The sequence below is a fragment of the Portunus trituberculatus genome, chromosome 7, assembly GCF_017591435.1.
Source record: "Portunus trituberculatus isolate SZX2019 chromosome 7, ASM1759143v1, whole genome shotgun sequence".
Lineage (NCBI taxonomy): Eukaryota > Metazoa > Arthropoda > Malacostraca > Decapoda > Portunidae > Portunus > Portunus trituberculatus.
The window spans coordinates 1,713,789-1,739,377 of record NC_059261.1 but is presented as its reverse complement, the minus strand read 5'-3'; the positions used below and the strand labels follow the sequence as shown (position 1 = coordinate 1,739,377).

Here is a 25,589-nt window from a genome sequence, read left to right as displayed (position 1 = left end):
TTGACTATCTTGTACATTGTTATTAGGTCCCCACGTTCTCTTCTATCTTGTAAGGTTGGCAGTCCCATTTCCTTCAATCGTTCTTCATATGTGAGGTCCTTTAATTCCGGCACCATCTTTGTAGCAATATTCTGTATCCTTTCCAATTTTCTTATATCCTTTTTAGAGCTCGGAGACCATACCACTGCTGCATATTCCAGCATTGGACGTGTCATGCTTGTGATGATTTTTTTCATCGTATTTTTGCCCATGTATTGAAATGCCACTCTTATATTAGTCAACATTTTATATGATAGTCCAAATATCTTGCTTATGTGTTTTTCGGAAATCAGATTTTCCTGTATGATCTCTCCCAGATCTTTTTCTTCTTTAGTCTTCATTATTTGTTCTCCTCCCATCAGATAGTTCCATACCAGTCTTCTCTTACTCTTTCCTAGTTCCATTATGTGACATTTCTTGGCATCAAACTCCAATTTCCACTTCCTGCTCGACTCATAGATCTTGTTTATATCTTCTTGCAATAGCAGACAGTCCTCTCTGGTTTTGATAACTCTTAGCAGTTTTGCATCATCAGCAAATAAATTCATATAACTGTTTACCCCAATGTGAATGTCGTTTACATAAACCTGAAACATAATGGGGGCTAACACTGACCATTGTGGCACTCCGCTAGTTATTATAGTTTACCACAAGATGAGTATGTATCTCTGATCACAGTTCTCATTTCCCTATCTTTCAAAAATTCTCTTGTCCATTCCAGCAAAGTTCCTCGCAGTCCTCCTACGCTCTCTAGTTTCCAAAGTAGTCTTCCATGAGAGACTTTATTTTTGATATCCAGGTATACTCTGTCCACCCATTCGTCTCTGTTTTCATGTCCTGTAATAACTCTCGAGTAGAAGCTTAATAAGTTTGATACACATGACCTCCCTGTCCTGAACCCAAATTGTCTGTTCGATATGACTTGCTCTTCCTCTAGAAATTTAACCCATTTTTCTTTGATAATTATTTCACACAATTTCCCCAAGACACTTGCAAGTGACACTTGTCTGTAATTTAGTGGTTCAGTTTCCTTTCCTCCTGTAAATATCGGAATTACGTTGGCTCTCTTCCATTCTAGTGGAACTTTCCCTTCATTTATTGAACTTATAATTATTTTACAAATTGAATCCAGTAGTTGCTCTTTACATTCTTTTAACATTTAGCCTGATACACTATCTGGCCCCATTGCTTTTCTGGCATCTAACTTATCCAATAATCTTCCAATATCCTCCTTGTGCACTGCGATCTCCTGTAATCCTTGACAATGCAATGTCCTATTAGGTTCTGTGAAATCTTCTGCAGTGAACAACGTTTTGAAGCTCTCATTCATTATTTCACACATTTCCTTCTCTGTTTGGTATGTGTTCCCTTCTTTAATTATTATTTTTTCAATTGTTTTCTTTTTGTTTGTTTTGCCATTAACAAACTTGTAGAAAAGTTTGGGTTTGTCTTTGCTTTTATTCACCATATCTTTCTCAGTTTCTTTCTTCCTCTCTCCTTACTCTAGTATATTAATTTCTGGCATCCTTGCAGCCTACTGCCGTCTGTCATAGTCATTTCTCTGTTTTATGAGTTTCTTCCACGCTTTACTTTTTGCCTTTTTTATTTTTTTTTTTGTATCTTGTATGCATCTAGCATTGTACCAATCATTTATTTTTTTCTTAACTCTATAAACATGAACAAAATTTTTTTTTTACTCTATTATATTTTTGTAAGAATGTCATATATTCCCTTGTATTGTCTTTCGGTACATAAAATTTCTCCACTCAATATCAGCAAAATAGATCCTTAGTTTTTCAAAATCCCCTCTTACATAATTTAATCTCTCTCCTTTGTAGTCATCCCTGTAACTTATCCCATCTTCCTCCTGAATTTGCATCTCTAATGTCACATGATCACTTCTCCCATTGGACTAAGGTATTGTATGATTGGAGGGGGCTCTGGTCTCTTTGTGAATACTAGGTTTTGTAATGATGGCTCTTCTTCCCCCCTGTACCTTGTTGACACCTCCACCCACTGATCCATTGCATTAACCATAGTCAACTGTAACACTTCCTCACTCCACTGCTCAGCATTATCCATTGCTTCCATCTCTCTTCAGTTTACTTTTATGCAACTGAAGTCTCCAACTATAAATATTCTTCTATCTCTTCTTATCATGTTATCTAGGCACCAGAGCTAGGCACTTCCGTACCTCGGTCCGCACCTCCGCTCCTCCGTACCTGCGGACCACCAAAGGAGGTGCGGAGATCCAAAGTGTGGAAAAATTTTCAAAAGTGTGGAAGTAACAGGTACGGAAAGGCGACATTTTAAGTCCGTACCTCAGCACCTGAGACATGTGGGGAAGGACGAAATTTTAAGTCCGTACCTCCGCACCTGAGACAGGTGCAGGAAAGCGAAATTTTGAATTCGTACCTACTTCCGCACCTGAGATTTTCAAGGAAAAAAATAAATAAATAAAGACGACAGTCCGCACTCCGTAGCATTATTTTCGTCCGTTTTTGGCGGTCTGTGCTACCAGGCATATTTTCCCGCCATTTGAGTGACGTCACTCATTCAGGTCTAAGCATGCTCCTCTCTCTCTCTCTCTCTCTCTCTCTCTCTCTCTCTCTCTCTCATAGACTACGCCAGTCCCGCTGTGCTCAACATCACAAGCACAAACGCTAAAGGCCTCGAGTCATACAGAATGAGGCTCTAAGGACTGTTAGGAGCTCCGAAGTGGACCAAAGTGGAAAACTTAAGAAGTGAAGCCCAGGTACCTCCACTAACACAAAGGCTACGCACCGTGGCAGTCAACTTCCTCATCAAAACCTTCATCAGAGACCACCCAGACCACCTACACACACTATTCCACAACCATCGTGAGCAGAGGAGCCAAGGCAGGTGGTTTAAAAGAGCGATGGAAGCCTTAAATCGCTCTGAGGTCACTTGGGAGACCTTAATCGCCTCCACCGTGCCCGCTGAGGTTCACCCCGCGCCCCCGTGGGAGGAGTACTGCATCACTACCATCGTCAACCCACCACGGAGAAGGAAAAATTTGTGTGTGCAGGCAGAACTTCGGCAAGAAGGGCTACATAGCATCAGCGACGCACAGGGACCACGTACCGCCACATACTTCACTGACGGCTCCACCGGTACAGTGACAGGTAGATCTGGCTTAGCGTATGTGTGTAAGATTGGCGATGAGGGCGCCGCCGCCGTCACCACCACCACCACCACCATCACCGCCTCTGCTCGGACATCGGACTTCTCATCCTCCACCCAAACTGAGCTAGCGGCGATAGGTATGGCGCTTGATCATGCCCACACCTCCCACCACCTCAACGTACTGGTTGCTACTGACTCTATGACTGCCATTGCTGCCATCAACAAACGTGAAGGCGAAAACATCCTTCAAACCCGCGCCATCCACGAAACGGCGAGAAACATCCACAACGCGGTCAGGAACGTTACTCTCACCTGGATTCCATCCCACGTCGGCATCTCAGAAAATGAAAAGCGGACACCCTGGCCAAACGGGCGGCCGGTGACGCGACAGTGGCCATAGTCATCCCCAGGACGCTGCATCAACTGAGAGGAAAAGTGACGGTCAACGCACGGAGGCAGCAACAAGAGGAACGACCTGTTGTTGTTTTCGGGCTTCGACGATCCCACAGAAACGACCTGATGAGGAGAGCGCGAGTGTCATGTGGTTCCAGCGGGTTTCTGCCCGCCCCACACTCGACACTCCCCGAGCCGCCTGTGTGAGGTGGTGACATCCAGGATCCGCCTCGGTTATCAATACCCGTGGCAACTCGGCCTCGTGACGTCGGAGGAGGACAAACAATGTCGACTGTGTGGTGCGCCGGAGTGTCACACACTCGAGCATTATCTAAGGGACTCCGACTATTCCTCACACCTCAGACAACAGTGTTCCACACCCTCACCCACACTACCACAACTTGCGCAACACTTTATTACAATACTGCCACAAACACTTAGTGAACACCCAGAATTTTGTGCCATAAAATAAAGACTGCTAAGAAAACGTTAAACACGAATAATATATGTCAGTATTCTCACGTAAGGTGTTATAAAGTGAAATGAACTCACGTAAGGTGTTATAAAGTGAAGCAAAACAGTGATGAACTCTCATGATTCGTTCATATGAATAAAAGTGCTCATAAATCTCTGCAAATACAATAACGAACATTATTATTATTACTATCATTGTTATTACTCCCATTAAACATAACCTTGTAAGTTAAGTGTTAAGATTGTCCTTTTTGGGCCACACAGTCTTTTTCACAAACTATGTATATTTTTTTGTGAATAAAAGTTATGAATCTGAATGAATCTCTCTCTCTCTCTCTCTCTCTCTCTCTCTCTCTCTCTCTCTGTCTGTCTGATGATGATGCTGTCTGTCTGATGATGATGATGATAATGATGATGATGATGATGATGATAATAATAATAATAATAATAATAATAATAATAATAATAATAATGTTACCTTCTCACCCGTGGTTGTCCGCTTTCGCTGGCTGCGTCAGCTTCGCTGTCAGGGTCCAGAGCACACAGGAGCACATCACGAGGCACACAATGGGGGGTGGGTGGCGGGCACCGCCGGACAGAGAAACACCAGCTTACTCACGTCCTTTACTGAGTCCTCAGTTCACAGTACATCACAGGGCAGCCTCCACACACACACACACATGGCACTCCGGCACTCCACAGGCGTTCCCAGGGGCGGGCACAACAGACCACAGCAGCAGGCAGCACGTCTAGATTAACAGAGCGTGCCGGGAACGTTCGTCTCCCAGTCTTGCCTTGCACGCGCTCGCTTGCAGACTGTTGACTCGCGCCGCGCGCTAACACTCACAATGCACATACACACACATTCGTAACAACTGGCCCCCCCTTACAAAAAGGTCGACCCGACCTTCCCCACACTATAAAACAGAAAGGCAAAATGCATACAAAATAAACTAGAACATTTAGGACAGTTTAAAATCTCTCAGATACACAGGAGGCCGGCGGTGACGGATAAGGCGAGTAGCAGTCTCCACCACCAGCTGGCTGTCACCTGCATCACCGCCCACTGCCTCCTCAACCTCCTTGGGGACGTCCTCCATCGCTTCCGGAACATCTTCTTCGGCACTTCCTTCCTCCTCGGGCTCATCTGAACCCCAGGAGAAGTGACCAGGGCCGTGGTAGCGCCACAAGCGGTCCGCGTGCACTACCAACGCCCGCTTGTGACCTCTCCTGATCTTGTACGTGACCGCCTAGGGCACGGCTACGACGGTATAGGGCCCCTCCCAGGGGCTCTGCAGCTTCGGCGAGAGGCCACGCCTGCGTCGGGGGTTGTGCAGCCACACCCTGTCCCCTTTTGCATACCTGGCGTCTCGCATGCGGCGGTCGTACAGCTCCTTCATAGCGCGACTCGCCGTCCTCAGCTTGCCGCGCACCTCACGATAGGCCTCCGCGAGCCGCTCCTGCAAGGCGGCGGCGAAGCCCGAGTCCATAGGAGGGAGACGCACGTCAGGTGGGCGCCCGGTGGCCAAGTCCACGGGCAAGCAGAGCTCCCGACCGAACATCAGGCAGGCGGGAGTGTACTCGGTGGCCTCGTGCACTGCGGAGCGGTAAGCCATCAGCATGGCGGGCAACTTAACGTCCCAATCGTCCTGCCCCGCCCCGCAGTACTTTACTTCGCTAGCTGCTGCAGAAGGGTCTGGTTGAACCTTTCCACCATCCCGTCAGTCTGGGGGTGGAGAGGCGTGGTCCAAGTCTTGTGTATCTCCAGTAGAGTGCAACACTCGCTGAAGACACGAGACTCGAATTCCCGGCACTGGTCACTGTGCAGCTCGGCTGGCACACCAAAACGGGCGAAGAATTCACTCACTAACACTTCTGCCACCGTCTCTGCCTCATGGTTCGGGAGCGCATACGCTTCAGGCCACTTTGTAAAATAATCCATGGCCACACATATATATAACGATTTCCACGGGGAGTAACGGGAAACGGCCCGGCTATATCAACAGCCACTCGCTCCATAGGCGCTCCCACTGTGTACAACTGCAACGGAGCACGGTTTCTGCGGGCGGGCCCCTTCTTGGCACTACACACGTCACACGCCCTGCACCACTCACGCACGTCACTTCGCATGCCCAACCAGTAGCAGCGTTGTGGAGACGGTGTAACGTGCGCCGCTCACCCACATGACCGCTCGTCACTCCCCCGTGCAGCTCTTTCAACACCTCAGCACGTAAGGCACGAGGCACCACCACTAGCCACGCATCACTCCCCACACCTCCAGCCGCTTCCCAGCGCTTCACCAACACTCCCCGCTCGTCCACTCGCAACGCTTCCCACTGGTCAGCCAAGCACTTAGTGGCAGGACTCTCCGCTGCCACTTTTATCCAGCCAGGCCGTTCGCCACCAGCCTCCAGCCAGCGGACAATGCGAGATCGGGGTCCATGCGCTGCGCCGCCCGCCACCGCTCATCGCACTCAGCGGCACCTGCAGGCACCCTCAAGCGATGGCATGTGACGTCTGAAAGGGCGCCAGGTGAGTCGGCCTCACGCGGGCGTGGACGAAGGGCGTCTGGCTCCTTAGCAAAGCAGTGTGAGCAACCTGCCTCACACGAACGTCGGCTCAGGGCGTCAGCGTTGCCATGCACACGCCCAGGCCGGTGCACGACGCGGTAGTTGAACTGCTCCAACCGGCGATAACTGTCCCTCCGGCACCTTCAGCGACTTCAACCACTGCAGAGAGGCGTGATCGGTGCGGACAGTGAACTCAGCACCGTAGAGGTAGGGGTGGAAGTGTTCCAGCGCCTTCACTACTGCTAGCAGCTCTTTTCGGGTTACACAGTAGTTGCGTTCGGGCTTGCTAAACTTGGCGCTGTAATACGCCACCACATGCTCCTTCCCGTCCCTCACCTGTGACAGGACCGCCCCGACGCCTTCAGCACTGGCATCGGTGTCCAACAGGTATGGCAGCTTCGGGTCAGGGTAAGGCAGCACCGGCGCCTCCGTCAGCGCCTTCTTCAGGCCCTCGAACGCGGCCTGACATGCCTCGTCCCACTGGAAGTGTGCCCTTTCTGGTGAGGCGGTGCAGAGGGCAGCCACTGTGGCGAAGTCAGGCACGGAGCGGCGGTAATAGGTGCACAGGCCCAGGTAACTCCGCACCTCAGCCACACTGCAAGGCACCGGCCAGTCTGCCACTGCCGCCACCTTCTGCGAGTCCGTGCGCACGCCCTCCTGGCTCACCACGTGCCCCAGGAATGGCACCTCACGCTGGAACAGGAAGCACTTCTTCGGGCTGAGCTTGAGATTAGCCTTCCTCAGGCGCTGCAGAACCTCCTCCAGCCGCGTCAGCTCCTGCTCGAAGGTGCCCCCGAACACGATGACGTCGTCCAGGTATACAAGGGCCGTCTTCCACTGCAGTCCGTCCAGCACCAGTTCCATGAGGCGCTCAAAACAGCCAGGGGCATTGCAGAGGCCGAAGGGCATGACGTTGAACTGCCACAGGCCCTGCCCGAACGAGAAGGCTGTTTTTGGCTTGTCCTCATCCGCCATCTCCACCTGGTGATAGCCCGACTTCAGATCCAGGGTGGAGAATCAGCGGGCCCCCACCAGAGCGTCCAGCGTGTCGTCAATCCTCGGCAGGGGGTAAGAATCCTTCACAGTCACGTCATTCAGCGCTCGGTAGTCCACACAGAAGCGCTGTGAGCCGTCCTTCTTCTTCACCAGGACTACAGCTGACGACCACGGACTGTTTGACCGTTCTATCACCCCCTGCGCCTCCAGGTCATTGACTGTGTGCTGCATCTCTTCACGGCGGGCCGGTGCAACACGACGTGGCGGGCACTTGATGGGCGCACTTGATGGTGTGCTTGACAAGCGACGTGCGGGCCAGATCCAAGTCACCCTGACTGAACACATCAGCATGGCGACTAAGGGTGTCACGCATTCGCTCCGTCTGCGCCTCTGTCAGGTGGGTGGCGCTCCGCTGCGCCAGGTCCTCCAGGAAGCCCGGCAGCGGGCCCGCCACACGCGGCCGCTCTCCCTGCCGCCGCGCCTCGGTCCGCTGCACCTCTTCACACGCCCCAACCGGCGTGCCGGCGGGGATATTTCGAGCCTTGTCAGAGAAGTTAGCCAGTAACACAGTGACTAACTCCTCCCCCGCTCCTACGAGGCTCCTTCCAAGTGCCACACCGTCAGCCAGCCGCAGGTCACTCACAGGCTCCACCAGACCCTCGGCCTCCTTCATCACACGTGTTAAACGGCACTGAACGCGGGCCTCGGTGCGTGGGGGCAGCCTCAGTCGCTTCGTGGTAACTACCTCGGCACGCCTGACTTCACGAAGGAAAGGCACGTCATGGCCACGTACCGTCATTCTCTTCTGCCTGAAGTCAACACAGGCGTCCATCCTCGTCAGGTAGTCGTATCCCAGTAAACACTCCTCGTCCAGGTCAGCGACGAAGACCGGCATGTCTTCCTCCACGCCACCTACACGCACACGAGCATTCACCGGACCCTGCAGCGACATGCAGTCCCCGTTACTCCACACAGCTGTTGAGGCGAGTCTGGCAACCACTCAGCCTCCACCAGCCCTGGCCGCACCAGCGTGTGATCTGCGCCGCTGTCCACAGTCATGCGACACGGCCTCCCGTCCACGGCGCCTCTCACCTGCGCGCTGCCAACGGTGTAGTGACACTTCACACAAGCCGGGGCACTGGAGTTTTGGCCGGCTGAGAGGCGGCCCCTGCCTTCAGCCTGTAGTCGTTTCCCGCTGACACTACCTCCTTCGGGCTGGGGCAAGCGCTGGAGTGGTGTCCAGCCCAGCCGCAGTCCTCGCAGCAGGGCTGAAAGGCGACACGATCAGGCCGGTCGAGAGAGCGCGCCCTTCGCTCCCTCGGGCACCGGGCCCTCACGTGCCCCTTCTCACCGCACCGCCAGCACCGCCCGCCGAACGCTCCCGGGCTCGCCGCACGTGACGCTGGCCTCCTCTTCACTTGAGCCTTGCGTCCTCTCACGTCACTGCGGGGCCGGGCGAAGGTAGACAGGGAGCTCGCGGTCTGCATGAAGGCCTCAAACTCCATTGCACGAGCCAAAGCCACTTGCACGTCAGCTGGGTGTGCCTGCCTCACATAAATCTGCAGCTGGTGGTCCACCAAGGCATCCAGGAAGGCATCACGCGCCAACACGGTGACCATTTCCTCACCGGCCGTTGGGTACGCCCTTCTCACCAGTGCCTCTACGTCGTGGGCCAGCTGGGACAGCGTCTCGCCCCTCTGCCTCGTCCTCTTCTTCAGCTGGGCACGATACACCTCAGCCTGGTGGCGGTGCCCGAAGCGACGACGCAGTGCCTCAGCAATGTCAGGGAAGGAGGCACGCTGCGTTGGCGGGAGGTGGCCAAAAACCTCGATAGCTGGACCCCCGAGAGCTGTGGCCAGCTGCAAGGCCTTCTCAGCCTGGTCCCAGCCCTGTGCAGCCCCCAGCAGATCAAACTGGGCAGCATAGAACTCCCAGGCTACCTTACCGTCGTACTTGGCAGGCTTGCGAGACTTGAAGCGGGGGAAAGGCAAGCGAGGTGGTGAGGGTGGAGGTGACAAAGACAGCGCGCGCCATGCCGGATGGGGAAGAGAGGGAAGATGACGGGGAACTTGACGCCAACAAATCCGCGTTTCCCAGAGGCCGCGAGGCCGCTGGTGGGGCCCCAGGAGCCCTCCACGGGCCCGCTGCTCCAACAAGGCCCCAGTCCCCGCCCACGACACCAGGAGGGGCAGAAGCGACACTCACAGGGCTCCCAAAACACCCCTTGTCGGGCCACGGGCACCCCGCCATATCCGGTTGGCGCCAAACTGCCTCACTCCCGCAGCGCCTGCAGGTCCTTCTACAGCTCGCCTTTCACCGTCTGCAGGTCACCCTTCACTGCCTGCAGGTTCTGCTCCAGTTCACCTCGCACACTTTCGCAGGAACGATCGGTGTAAACCTGCGCCTCCGCCCTCAAGGAGCCCAGGCTAGACTGCAGCACCTCCATCAACTGCTGTGTGTGTTCCGCCTGCCGCCGTGCCTGTTCTAACTGTTCTGCCCTCTAAGACGCCAGCATAGACGTTATCAGCTCGAGCTAGTCGGGCTTCCTCTCACCCGGCTCAGCCTCACCACCACCGCCATTAGCCTCAGCATGCTCCATCACGCTAACCAGTCACAAGCAACCACAAGCACGGTAAAACACAGGACACTAAATCCCACTCCTGACACCACTGTTACCTCCTCACCCGTGGTTGTCCGCTTTCACTGGCTGCGTCAACTTCGTTGTCAGGGTCCAGAGCACACAGGAGCACATCAGCACGAGGCACACAATGGGGGTGGGTGGCGGGCACCGCCGGACAGAGAAACACCAGCTTATTCACGTCCTTTACTGAGTCCTCAGTTCACAGTACATCACAGGGCAGCCTCCACACACACACACACACAGGGCACTCAGGCACTCCACAGGCGTCCCCAGAGGCGGGCACAACAGACCACAGCAGCAGGCAACACGTGTAGATTAACAGAGCGTGCCGGGAACGTGCGTCTCCCAGTCTTACCTTGCACGCGCTCGCTTGCAGACTGCTGACTCGCGCCGCGCGCTAACATTCACAATGCACATACAAACACATTTGTAATAATACCCACCTCGTTATAATATATATATAATAATAATAATAATAATAATAATAATAATAATAATAATGTTACAATGACTTATGATTGCAAGCATACATAATACCCACCTATATATATATATATATATATATATATATATATATATATATATATATATATATATATATATATATATATATATATATATATATATATATATATATATATATATATATATATATATATATATATATATATATATATATATATATATATATATATATATATATATATATATTATATATATATATATATATATATATATATATATATATATATATATATATATATATATATATATATATATATATATATATATATATATATATATATATATATATATATATATATATATATATATATATATATATATATATATATATATATATATATATATATATATATATATATATATATATATATATATATATATATATATATATATATATACAGTCCGAGCCAAAAGTTCGTGCGGCTCCGACGCAAGAAACGAAAAGCAAATGAGAGTGAGCCCTACATATTATTAACCTTTGTATTGAACTTTTTTTTGTGTCATAGAGGCATCCTTTAACTGTCCAGCAATCTTACAGAAGTTTTCCCTATAATATGGCTTCTCCGTTTTCTCTATATTAGTGAACTATACTCTACGCAATGTACTGCCCGGTATCGCGTGACGAGGCAATGGTGAGGACCACGGATGATTATGATCGTCATACCCAACTTTATGCATATATTGAATAATCGAACATGACTCACTAAGATGACATTTTTCAAACTTATGACAGACGAAAGATAGATAAGTCTGTTCTCATTATAATAACGAAGGTTAATGGACAGCTGAAATAGCCCTTTATCCGTGAATTACGTTTTATGGTAACGTAATCATTCACCGATAGAGACAGTGTGTTGAGTCTTTCTCATAGCCAGCTGATAATGACGTCGTACATCAGACAGTGCCAGTGCAACGCTCTGCTACTGTAACCACCTTGGGGTATGTTTCACTTGCTCCAAGCTGGCAGTTTTTTTCAAACGGTCTGCGAGTAAGGTGACCTTGACACAGTCTCATTGTTCCCTACACGGAGTACATGGAAAATCCCAGGCACTCTACAAAGGAGCAGCTGGCAAGCATTGTGTCCCTCTACAGGTCAGGGCAGTCTGTGAAGGATATTTCTAAATTTGTAGGATTGGCAGAACGAACTGTTCAAAAGTGGGTCAAGCGCTACAAGGATGGTGGCGCCGTGGATTTACCGGAGCATGGACACCGCTCTGGGAGGCCATTAAAAGTTACACAACGGATTGCTAATATAATCAGGCGGCAAGTCGAGGGTAACCCACAGATTTCAGCAAGTGAAATAAAGGAAAATAACCCACTCCTGCTGGGTGATGTCTCCAAGAGGACGGTGCAGCGTACCCTCCACGACAGGCTATGATACTGCAGCTGTCGCCCTCGGCGCAAGCCTCGTCTCACACAGCAGCAAGTGAAGACCAGGATTACTTTCTGCCGGAAATATTTAGAGTGGGATGCAGCAAAGTGGCGGCGGGTCCTGTGGAGTGATGAATCACTTTTTTCTGTGGCTGGGAACAGAGGTGGGAATGTGTACCGACGCAGTGGCAGCGACCCGCTTTACCCACGCTACACACGCCTGACTGAAAAATTCCCTGACATTGTTATGGTGTGGGGTGCTTTGGGATACCATGGCCAGGGACAATTAGTTGTGTTGCCGAGGAATGAAAACCTCAATAAAAACACCTACCTGGAGCTTTTGTGTGACCACCTGCCTGAGTGTTTTGAGGCTTGCCAGACTGACATTTTTATGCAGGACGGGGCACCATGTCATACTGCCGGTGATGTACAGCAGTGGCTAAAAGACTGTCAGGTAGACTTTATTGTAGACTGGTCAGAAAATTCTCCAGATTTAAATCCCATCGAAAACCTGTGGCCCATCATTAAAAGGGATCTAAGGCAGCACAACACACGCACCATCCCGCAGCTAATCGAGGCAGTGCAGCAGGCGTGGAGGAATATCGACGCAGAACATCTAAAAAACTTAGCTGATTCTGTACCTATACGTTTCAAGGAGTGCCTGAAGAAGAAAGGAAGACCATTGAAATACTAACCATTTGTAAGTACCCATTATATTACTGTTAATGTACTGTTTGATGCCGCTTACGGTTATTGTGTTGGTGCCGCACGAACTTTTAGCGCGGACTGTATATATATATATATATATATATATATATATATATATATATATATATATATATATATATATATATATATATATATATATATATATATATATATATATATATATATATATATATATATATATATATATATATATATATATGGAACTCTGATGTTTTATTGACTTGAATTTTTTTTCTTTATTTTATGTGCGGACTAGATTTTTCGGGCGCGCTTTAATTGTTTAGGGTATGATACCGGAGGCGCGGAGGTGCGGTACCGGACCGAGGGAAAATATTTTAGGCGCGAAGGTACAGGTACGGACTATCTGCGTTTCGAGGTCCGGAGGAGCGGTACCGGACTACCCGATATCCAGTAACGCGCCCACCTCTGCTAGGCACCTAATCACTTCTCTTTGCATATCTTTAAGTTCTTCAGTTCCCCATGTATTAGTTTTAGGTGGCACATAGGTAACTTTAATTTTTCTTTTCTTCAATTCCTCTGTTTTGACTGTTACTCCCATTACTTGCACTTTGTCCTCACCATATTGCACATCCTACACACATATATTATCACGAACCCTTATTAGCACTCCTCCCTTTATCCTTCCTGTCTCTCCTCCAGCTATTATATCCCTCCTCTTTAAAGTTAACATGGTTCTGCTCTCTTAGTTTTGTTTCAACGATGCACATTACATCCGGCTTTTTCTCTTTCAAATAATCCCTGACCTCCAACATGCTTGGTAACAACCCACCTATATTAGTATAAGTCACTCTTAATTTCTTGCCTCCTCCACGCCCTCCTCTTTCCTCCGTAGTTACCACTTCTTTAGTTTCATATCCAGAACCCTCCAATAAAAATTCTTCTTCTCTATCTCTGTCCTTTTCTCGTTTTTTTTTTTTCCTTAGATTCACTTCTTAGCACTTTCTCTTTTTCCCTTTCCTCTAAGTTCACATCTCTTTTTATCCATATATCCTTGTGCTCAACATCATCGGCCAACTTACCTTCCCTAGCCATAATTTCCTCTACAGCCACTTGAGATTTCATTCTCACCTTTATTGGTCTCCTACCCCTTTCACTGTATCTTCCTATCTTGATAATTTCCTCCACCTCCTGGTCTAGTTCTTGTGTGCTGTCTTGTACTTGTTTGATAACAGATTTGGCCAATTCTCTCTCTCTCTTCATGTTCTCTTGTGAATTTATTTGGATTTTTCTTTTCCTTCAACCCAAAAATCACGAAGCTTTTTTTTCTTTTCCACTATATCCCGCGCCAGATCTTCCTTCTCTTTAATAACATCAATTACAGCGACTTTCGTGTTTTCCTGAATTTGTCTCTTTACAACCTCCGAAAATTTTACTTTTTCTTGTTCCTGTTCCTGCTTCCATTCATTTCGTAGTTCCTTCAGCTTGTTTTCACCCTATCCACCTTCTACCCTGTCCACAATTCTATCCTGCACTTTAACCTGTAAGCTCCTTAACCCCTTCAGTACCATGACGCGTTTCCAGATTCATTCTGGTTACTATTTGGTGATTTCATACAGCTTCAGAAACTCATGTGGGTTGTTAGAATAGTGAAGACTCTAGCCATTAATTTTTTTTTACCTCCTTAGACATTCCTTATGTAAATAAAATGTTCTAATCGTACACAAAATCTCATGGTAAAAATGAGTCCCAGGAACCTTCGTAGTTCTGGCACATGGCTTTTAGTACGTCATTTTGTTTCTTTATTTCTTGTATCTCCTCCTTTAATTCCTGATTGATTGCGCTGTGATCTTTTCACATTATACCAATTTCAACTTCAGCTCTGTATTCCGTTGTCAGTCGGTCCTGTTTGTCCATTAGACTCAACATCACTTCCTTAATATACCTTAATTCCCTTTCTACGTTGATTAACCTTCTCATACTACCTCGTTCATCCCTGAATCCAGAAAAATCATTCTCCATAATATCCTCAGTTGGTTTTCTTAGTCCAACAGGAGTTTCAATGTACCGTTGGTTTTCACACGATGGCGTATGTTTTGATTTCGTCATACGTCTGGCAGCACTACTCTGTTCCATCTCCCTTTCTTCCTTGTTTCGGTATATACGATCCAAAACTTATTTAATATGGAGACAGGAGAACCTATGCCACCCGCCCCCCCATGTACATACGTCTAGGCCAGTCTCAACCTCCTGTTGTAGCTTTTCCCTGCGAGCTGGTTAGATGCGTCTGGTCAGTGCTTCCATTTTAGGGTAAAATACCCTAAACTAGGGTAATTGGACCCTCCTTAGGGTAGTGTTTAGGGTAATGCATAAACTAGGGTAATTTTAGGGTAATCTGCCGTCCTATGGATAGGTGTGCTTGGAATGGTGCCAATCTGGTGGCAGGCTGGTTCTCTTTCATGTTCGATTCATGTACACAGTCATCCGCGTGACTTGTATCATCCCTTCATCCTCCCACCCCATCCCCTTTCTCGACCCCAGTCTCCACTCACCCGTCTACTACGCGTACACGTTTTGGACCTTCGGACGGTTAGATCACAGTTCACACACAAAGTCAGTCACTTGCGAGGACGAGTCCACACAGAGCAGCCGCAGTAGTGGCTGTAGTGTGTAGTCCTGTTTGTGTGTTTGGGGGTGGGGGGCAATATTTAAACTTATGTATGATAAGAGTGTATTAATCAACAATTAATGGGCAACTTCGACAATCTAGGGTAAAACACTCGAATCTAGGGTAAAATCGACAAAAATCTAGGGTAAGATTTCATCAACTCATGGAAGCACTGCGTCTGGTCGGCATCATGTCTACGCGCAGTGTGTAATTCACCTCGGTCGTCTGCTGGTCATCCAGCCAGTCTTCCCCATTACGGAGCGAGCTCAGAGCTCATAGACCGATCTTCGGATAAGATTGAGACCACATCACACACAACACACACCGGGGAAGCGAGGCCACAACCCCTCGAGTTACATCCCGTACTTATTTACTGCTAGGTGAACAGGGGCTACACATTAAGAAGCTTGCCCATTTGCCTCACCGCTTCCCGGGATTTGAACCCGGGCCCTCTCGATTGTGAGTCGAGCGTGATAACCACTACACTACGCGGTGTGTGTGTGTGTGTGTGTGTGTGTGTGTGTGTGTGTGTGTGTGTGTGTGTGTGTGTGTGTGAAATTAGTTTTTACTAATTTTTATATGGTAAAACTATGTGCTAGATTCTTTCAATTCGATATGTTGTACATAATCAGTACGCATTGCATTCCCGTATTGGTATTGGGCCTTATTTATTTATTTACTATTACTGTATTGGTTTAATTTAACTATTCATTTCATCGTAGTGTGTGTTACCAAGGCAGCATTAAGACTACAGTGTAATGTGTTCTTAGGCTATTAGTGAAAAACTGAGACTGGAGACACCAAAACACAGGGAGGGAAAAGAACTTGCCATCATGTTACACACACACACTTTTATTGAAAGGCACACATGCTCTTCTTTACACAGTCACCACACTCATAATTCCTAACACCACTGTGTGTCAGGCTGTGTCTGGTGCGGGTAGAATTTCTGGAAAATTTCCCTCCACACTCACCACACTCATAATTCCTAACACCGTACTGTGTGTCAAGCTGTTTGTGATGAGGTGAAACTTGTGGGTGAGTTTCTTCTGACACTCACCACACTCATAATTCTTAACACCACTCTGTGTCAGGCTGTGTTTGTTAAGATCAGACTTTTGGGTAAATTTCTTCCCACATTCACTACACTCATAATTCCTAACTGTAGGCGCTCTTGCAGGATCTCTAGTGACTCACGACTGACGTGTTTTTACTGATCAAAACCATTGTTGTAGGGTCGAGGAAAAACAGTATTTCCTGACAATTTATTTCAGTAGGCTTGACCGTAAGAACTGTTTGGACAAAGTTTCTCTGTGTTAGTTCTTATAAGTAACATTATTCACTTGTACAAACACTTTCAATACATTATACTAGTTATAAACTACACATACAATCAATTTGGCACTATGACGTTAGGTTAATACGTACTATAAAGAATACAATGTTTACCTTATCGTCTCCCTGCGCACGTCTGAATCTCGCGCCCTCTGTCTCGTGAGTGAAGACTCGTGAGTCGTGATGCCCTGAAGGCTAACCCTGAGATTATATGGTAGGCAAACACCCAAATAAAATCGCATCGAGGCGAACCTTTTTGTGGCATTAAATACTGATACTTAAGTACGCTACATGTGTTTTCATGCACATAGAAAAATATTAAACACTTCTTATGATGACAGAGGACTAGCTATACTATAACATATGTAAACTCTTACAAACTCTTACGTACAGTAACACCATTGTGTGACAGGCTATGTCTAGTGAGGAAAGACTCTTGGGTAAATTTCTTCCCACACTCACCACATTCATATTCCTAACACCACTGTGTGTCAGACTGTGTGTTGAGATCAGACTTGTGGGTAAATTCTCACATTCACCACACTCATAATTCTTAACACCACTGTGCGTCAGGCTGTGGTGAGGTGACACTTTTGGGTTAATTTCTTCCCACACTCACCACAATCATAATTCCTGACACCACTGTGTGTCAGGCTGTGTGTGGTGAGGCCTTGTTTGCTGGTAAAAATTTTGTCACACTGCTGGCACTTAAACATGCATTGTCTTATGTAGCCAAAGCTGCCTGTTTCTTGGTAATCCTTTTCACCACGTCTGTGCCTCCCCACGCCTAAGGCTGACTGCTGCTGCTGCTGCTGCTGCCGCCACTAGCCACCATGTTGCTGCCTGGCCTCGCAGCTTCCACCACTTCTGCACCACTGTCACCAGCACATGTCGCGGCCAGTCCTGCAGGGAGCCTCGAGGAGGGCAGAGAGCCAGGCAGCCGTTGGTGGGTGGCAGGCAGGGGCGGCGGCGGCAGCGGCAGCAGACTGGACGCTGGCTGGGCTGGGCTGGTCTGTGGAGCAGGGAAGAGTGGTGTGGCCATCCTAAACTGTACACACATCTCACAAACACGATAGCTAGTATCCTAACCTAACCAAACCTTACCTTGCGAATGGTTGTTGGGTGTTCTAGCTACTTTTGTAGTCAACTGATACAAGTCAGTTTCGGATTGTTTTATTTAATCAGAAATCGATATATATATATATATATATATATATATATATATATATATATATATATATATATATATATATATATATATATATATATATATATAACTAAACTAAGGGGATAGACAGAGGGGTGAAATGGAAGAAGTAGATGAGGTAAACAGATTGAATTATGAAAGAAAGTAAGAGGATTATATAGGTGGTGAGCAAACTGCCTTGCTAATTTCCTTTTTCTTTTCAGGTATTTTTGTGAACACACTCAACTAGCGTCGTAGAGTGTGTGTTGTTGTATGTGGCTTATACTTGTGAATTACTTTGAAGGTAAGTGTGGATACCGGTGGCAAGCATGAGGTAAGTACAAGGTAAGTATGATTTTGTATGTATATAAGTATGCAGATTGTAGCAAGGAATCCACGTAATGGCACGGCGATGCCGGATTGTTGTCGCACTCCTGGGTGAGATCAGCATTATCTCGGTCCCCCTCGAAGGCCCGGGACTCCCCCCCCCCACAAAGGAGGCCCTGTGGCCCTCGATTCAGGGTGCAATGCGATCCTCTACCGCCCCTCGCTGCTGGTGGAAAGCAATCCTTAACCAGTGGCAATACCCAACGGAGGGGAGGCTTTACGGTAAGTACAGATGGCTGGTAGCTCATCCTAGTGACTTGTCCTTCTCCCCCCCGACTCAGGGCGCGAATGAGCGGCAGACATAATCCCGGTTTGTCTCTAGCCGAGTGGATATCTCAGAGCTGTTTTGGAATATGTTGGGTTGTAGCAGTACCTTACGATGAGTAAGTGTTAAGTGTATAAGTGTCGTGTGTTTGTAGTCTAGTGTAATGTAGTGTAGTAAGGGGAGTTAACTTGTGAAAAGTGCAAGTGGTTCGGGTCCTGTTATTTGGACGTACGGCTTCCTGAACCAGGTATGTTCCGCATGATTGTTGGTGTTGATTATCCTGACGTAGCTTTCGTCTTTCGTGTTAGAATTTTTCTGCTGTCTTTTTCACTCTATGATGTAGTGTGATGTTAAGGGTTTGTAAGTTAGCTTTTCTGTGTAGGTCTTCTGTAATGTATGTGTAGGGGTATCTGTCATTGTATACAAATCGAATTGCTTTGTTTTGAATTCTCTGTAACTTGATCATGTTAGTATTTGATATGGCATTCAATGGGTAGGAAGGGTAAGTGATGATATGCACTATTAAAGCTTTGATGAGGTGTAGCTTTATTTTCTCTGGCATTGAGGCGAATCTACGTAATATTGATAGGGTATGTTGTGCTCTCTGTGCTGTTTTGGTGATGTGGGTCTGTATGCCTATTTTGGTTATGTGGAGACTAATATTGTTCCCTCTTTTGAGTACGGGATGTGCTGTTGATTGATTATAATTGGCTCAGTTGTTTTGGCTGCTAGTGGAATTGCTTTGAATTTTGTTGTGTTTGTTTTGATTTTCCACTTCCTTTCGAATTCATTGACTCTGTTGATGTTTTCTTGTACTCGTCTTGCCATGATCTTCTTGGACTTACTGGGGTGTGTAACTATTTGTGTTATATCGTCTGCATAGAGAAGGTCGATTGATCCTGGAGTGGCTGCTGGTAAGTCTGCGGTGTACAGAGTATAAAGGGTAGGGGAGAGGGAGCTGCCCTGGGGCACTCCACTTAGCAACTGAAAAGGTTGATCAGGGTGATTTTTTATATATATACTGGCCGTTCTGTTGTCGATGAAGTTGCAGAGTATTTTAGTTAAAGGTGGTGGTAGGTGTAAGTTTATGATTTTAAATTTTAGGCCGTTGTGCCAGACCTTGTCGAATGCTTTGGGCACATCACGTAAAACAAGATGGCAGTTTTTTCTCACTTAGTGCCTTGGCTATGGTTTCTGTGGTGATGGCAAGGGCAGTGTCAGTGCCTCTCGCCTGTCTGAAGCCGTGTTGGGTGTCTGGATAGATGTTGGATATTTCTAGGTGTGTTCTTAGCCTGATGTTTATGATTTTCTCTAGAATCTTGTCTGGAACCTCGAGCAGTGATATTGGTCTGTAATTAACCCGTAAACTGCGGCACTCACATTCAGAGGGTGTCTCCTGGTGCGGCTAAATCAGCGAACGATTGACTTTCAATGGAAGATATATACCTACTTTATAAAGAGTGTCACAGATATTTCATTTCACAATTCTGTAACTCAAAATTTACTGTAGCTACCATATTTCTAAGTGTTTTTCGCTACAAAAATAGATTTCTGGCAGTATCTGTAGGCATTGTGGAGAGCGGGATGGGAGGGGGGAGGTAGGGGGAGGGGGCAGGGGGGATACACACAGACCGCTTGTTGCCACTGTTCGTCGACGGGACAGTGTTGTCAACGCTCGAAGAGACAACATTGAAGATTCAATGTCTCTCTCTCTCTCTCTCTCTCTCTCTCTCTCTCTCTCTCTCTCTCTCTCTCTCTCTCTCTTTCTTTCTTTCTTTCTTTCTTTCTTTCTTTCTTTCTCTCTCTCTCTCTCTCTCTCTCTCTCTCTGCTTGCTTGCTTCAAGAGAAATAAATGATAAAACAAAAGTATTTTATTTCTCTAATGGCAATTTCCGTATAAGTAATATTCTTTCCATTATTCTGACACTAATATTTTGAATCGCAAATAAAGTAAAAGGAATCAAAGTATATGGAGTAAACAACATACATATGGAATGGATAAATTGGTCAAATAAAAATGCATATGCACTGGTAATGGTAATGCAAAATATTGCTCTAGCCTCCTATTATTTTACATTTTTTTTCTCTCTCTCTCTCTCACACACTTTGTTCAAAATAAATAAGTGAAACAAAAATACTCTTGCTTGGTTCACAATAAATAAAGTAACCAAATATTAGTTCCGTGTAAGCCACAATAACATACATATCATACTATATATCTGTGTGTGTGTGTGTGTGTGTGTGAGAGAGAGAGAGAGAGAGAGAGAGAGAGAGAGAGAGAGAGAGAGAGAGAGAGAGAGAGAGAGAGAGAGAGAGAGGAGTGACGATGAGTCATGACTCATGAAGCGCGGTGCGGGCCGGGCCGACACGTCTGACAGTGTTACAAACATCTAGTGAAAATGGTCTTGTTTCCATAAACTTATTCGTTTTATCTCTTTTCTGTTATACAAAAACAACTTCTATACTACTAATTTATAGCTTCCTCTTACCATACATGATACTCAAACTCTAATATCTATGAGAGGAATGCAATGACGACTGAATAAAATAAAGACATAGTGGTTTCATTGTTTTCCTTTATAAATATGATATAAATAACCAAATTCTTATAAAAAGGAAATAAATTACTAAAAGAAAGGTTATTAGAACACAAAAAAATAATTTCAAAGAAATACGAATCACGGGAACTTTATGGTGCCTGTTTAAAAAGAGCACTTCCAGAAGGCATACAGCAGTTTGCCGCCAAGCCATTCAGAAAGTGTACAGCAGTTTACAGGTTAATCAGGTCAGATCCTTGTTTGTTTTGTTTGGGTGTTAATATTACTTTTGCATGCTTGAATAGTTATGTTCACCGGTTAAACGGGTAAGATTGGTATCGGGGAGCCGGTGAACAATAACAAAAAAAAAAAAAAACACTGCAGGTTCAACTGGTGAGGAAATGCAAAGGGGGGCACTTAAGAAGCTATTTAATAACCCAATAATGTAACTGACATACACATATAGATATAACATGAAAGACATGAAACTAACATACACATATACATATAACACAGAAATAAATACAACAATAAAGAACCCAACTTGATACCTAACAATAATACTAATCCTATATGGAGGCAATGTGGAAAAAACGGACGAGGGGAAGTGATACTTATGAGGTGTCGCAGTGGTGAAGTGCTGGGTGAGGTGGATCCCACGGTAGACCAAGAGGCGTTGTGTTCACTGGTTGAGGCCTTGACCTCGAACTTACTTCCAGAAAGCCGGGAGCTTGCTTAACACATCTGCTTGAGTCGAATGGGGCCGCGTGAATCCAACTTTGGGACAGTAGCGGGGCTTCATGACACGGTGACGTGGAGGGTTCATGAGACGGTGGCGTGGAAGGTTCATGAGATGGTGGTGTGGAAGGGGAGGTGGAGAGGTGGCGAACGAGGTAACAGGCGAAGGAGGTGATGGTATTGGAGTATGTTACGGACGGGCCGTAACATTTCCTCCCCCCTAAGACCTCCGTAATGGGCTCATGAAGGAGGTGAGATGGGAGATCTTGATAAGGCATCGGCGATGATGTTGTCCACCCCTTTGGATATGGTGGACTTCCAAGTTGAAGGGTTGAGTTAACAAGGCCCACCTAAGAATGCGTTGGTTTCGGTTCTTCATGGCGTGAAGGAAGGCCTGAGGGTTGTGATCGGTGAAGACCTTCGTAGTTTGAGGACCAGGATGAAGGTAGCACTCAAAACGTTGGAGCGCCAGGACGAGTGCCAGAGCCTCCTTCTCGATGGTGGAGTAGTTGAGTTGGTGTTTCTTCAGCTTGGCGGAGTGATAGGCGATGGGATGGAGGATGCCGCTTGTGGGGTCCGCTTGTAGGAGGACAGCACCCACTCCAACTCCACTCGCGTCCACTTGTAGATGGAAGGGGCGGGAGTGATCTGGCGTCCAGACCACTGGTTCCGAGGAGAGGAACGCCTTGAGATGTTGGAAGGCTTGGTCGGGGTCCAGTGGAAGGGGACGGAAGTGCTGATAAGGTCCGTCAGGGGGGCGGCCAGGGTGGAGAAGTTCCTACAGAATCGTCTGTAGAAACCAGCCATCCCCAAGAACCTCATAAGAGCTTTCCTGGTGATAGGGACAGGGAAGCCAAGGATGGCCTCTACGTTGGCTATCTTGGGGCAAACCTTGCCGTTCCCCACCACATGTCCCAGGTAGACCACCGTAGACTTCCCGAAGATGGACTTGGCTTCCTGCAACCGACCCATCTGCCTCCGAAGATGTGTCACCCAGTCGTCCGAAGTCACCACCAGGTCGTCCAGATAGGCAGATGTTCCCTCCAAGTCCTGGGTGATGTAATTTATAGCCCTCAGGAAGGTGGCGGGAGCATTAGACAAGCCGAAGGGCATCACTGTGTATTGGTATAGCCCGAAAGGGGTGATGAAGAAGGATATTATTCGGGCCTCGTCCGAGAGGGAAATTTGGTAGTAACCTTTAAGTAAGTCTATAGTGGTTACAAATTTGGCTACTCCTATGCTATCTATAAGGTCCTTTATCAAGGGCAATGGGTAGGAGTCTGGCACCGTCACTTTATTTAATTTCCTGTAGTCGGTGCAAAATCGACTACTACTATCTGGCTTAGATGTTAACAGGCAGGGAGAAGCCCAGGGGATATACTAGGTTCTGCAAGGTGATGACAGAGCAGATAGTCTACCTCTTTTTCATCAAGTCTCTTTTAATGGGTGAAATGCGATAGGCTGGTTGTCTTATAGGCTTGATGTCATTAGATATTAATGTTATGTCATGTTGGATAGTAGTACAAAGTCCTGGAAGGTCACCTGTGATTTCTGAAAAGTCTAGCAATAACTTTTTAAGATCAGACTGTTGTGAAGGTGTTAAGGAAAGAAACACCTCATCAAGGTTGGACATGATTTGGCTGTTTGAGGGGCGTCCTTTAGGTGACGAGAAGAGGAATTCGATGTCGGACTCTTCCTCGGGGGGCACAGGACCAGACTCCTTCCCTACCAGACATACAGGTACAGTGCGAGACAAGTCGTCCTCTGGTTCTCTGGAGTGGTAAGGTTTCATTAGATTAATATGAACTAGTTGGGAATCCTTACGACGGTCAGGAGTGTGGACCACATAATTTAATGGACTTAGTTTTTGAGCCACAACATAAGGTCCCATGAACTTACTGTGAAGAGCATTGCCTGGAGTGGGGAGAAAAGTAAAACCTTGTCTCCTGGTTTGAAACTTCTCATGACAGATTTGGGAAGAGAATTCTGTTGCATTTTAGTTTGAGATTTGAGGAAGTTTGATTTAGCAAAAGATCTGACTTCACTGATTTTATTCTTAAGGTTACTGATGTAGTCAGACACACTGGGGCTTGAAGGAGTATTTTGAGTAAACCATTGATCCTTTAATATTTTGAGAGGCCCCCTGATCTGTCTACCATAGAGTAATTCAAAAGGGAGTAACCTAAAGAATCTTGAGGAGATTCTCTTAAAGCGAAGAGAAGGAAAGAGATACTTTCATCCCAGTCTCCTTGATGCTCCAAGCAATACTTCTTCATCATGGATTTTAATGTTTGGTGAAACCGCTCCAGACAGCCTTGGGATTGGGGTGGTAAGCCGAGGAGGTAACATGGTCGATGTTTAGCTCATTCACTATCTGTTGGAAAAAATGGCTAGTGAAATTGCTACCCTTGTCAGACTGAATTTGTTTTGGAATTCCTACCGAGGTGAAAAAATGTATTAGATGTTTTACAATGGTCTTTGATGTGATGTTCTTAAGAGGGAATGCTTCAGGGTACCTGGTAGTGGGATCCATGAGGGTTAACAAATACTGATTCCCTCGTTTGGTTTTGGGTAAGGGCCCTACGCAGTCTAGAATGATCTTTTCGAAGGGCTCCGTCTGAACTGGAATAGGCGTCAGAGGAGCTGGCACAAGGCGTTCGTTAGGCTTACCCACAATTTGACATATGTGACATGTTTTTACATAGTGTGACACATCCTTTTCATTCCTGGCCAAAAAAATGTTGAAGAGCCTTCTTGTAGGTTTTTTGGATGCCTAGATGACCTGACAATCCATCATGAGCTAGTTCTATAATGGCTGGTCTTACAGACAAGGGATGACAACTTGATGTGTTTCTGACCAGGTGTCTAGTTGTTTCAGTTCAGGAGGTCTGTAGGCACGCATCAGGACTCCTTCCTGATAATAAAAACAAGGCAATTTAGACATATCCTTTGTCTCACTGGCAACATGTCTGATCTTAGCCAAAGTGAGATCCTGTTCCTGAGCATTAATCAAATTCTCCTTTGAAATGATGTTATTGTACAAGTTGTCAGTAGAGGCAATCATTGGTGGAGGAGGTGATGAAAGGGCAGGGGACTTGGACTGAGACCTGGTGACTGCACACACTGGGAAGAAGTGAGGGATGTTTCGTCCAGGGTCTTAGTGGGACTTTCTGTTAAGGGAGAATCAAGAACAATTAAGTTTGGAACAGCCAAGTTACCCGCAAGATCATTACCCAGTACAAGATGTACCCCGGTACTGGCAGTTCACCAGGTTTAATGGCTACCTCAACCTCTCCTGAAATGAACGGGCACTGTAAGCTAATTTTAGCCAAGGGATAGGAGAGCTGTGATTCGAGACCTGTAAGGATCACCTTCTCCCAGTGAAAGCCTGTTTGATGTTAGGGATGACATCTTCCCTTAAGATGGATTGGGCAGCACCTGTATCACGCAGAACCTTGACATTTATTGCCTTGTCTTTACCATCAGTCAGGGACACTTTACCTTGATACATGTACGAGTCATAAAGTTCTAGAGGAGAGTTGACAGGGTTAGCTAGGGCCACTGGTTTCTTGTTCTCAAATGTGTTAGGTTTAGGGGCCACAAAAGAAAGTTGACGTTGAGAGGCCTTGC

The 25,589-nt window shown here is 46.8% G+C and overlaps 1 protein-coding gene across 1 annotated transcript; it reads right to left on the bottom strand.

The window, feature by feature from the left end:
• Nucleotides 1–8,740: 8,740 nt before the first annotated feature.
• On the bottom strand, nucleotides 8,741–9,869 carry LOC123519313. Its single transcript, XM_045280503.1, has 2 exons — nucleotides 9,741–9,869; nucleotides 8,741–9,589 (listed from the first exon to the last, which is right to left on the bottom strand). Exons 1-2 carry the CDS (start codon nucleotides 9,867–9,869, stop codon nucleotides 8,741–8,743), a joined length of 978 nt encoding a protein of 325 aa, XP_045136438.1.
• Nucleotides 9,870–25,589: the final 15,720 nt, after the last annotated feature.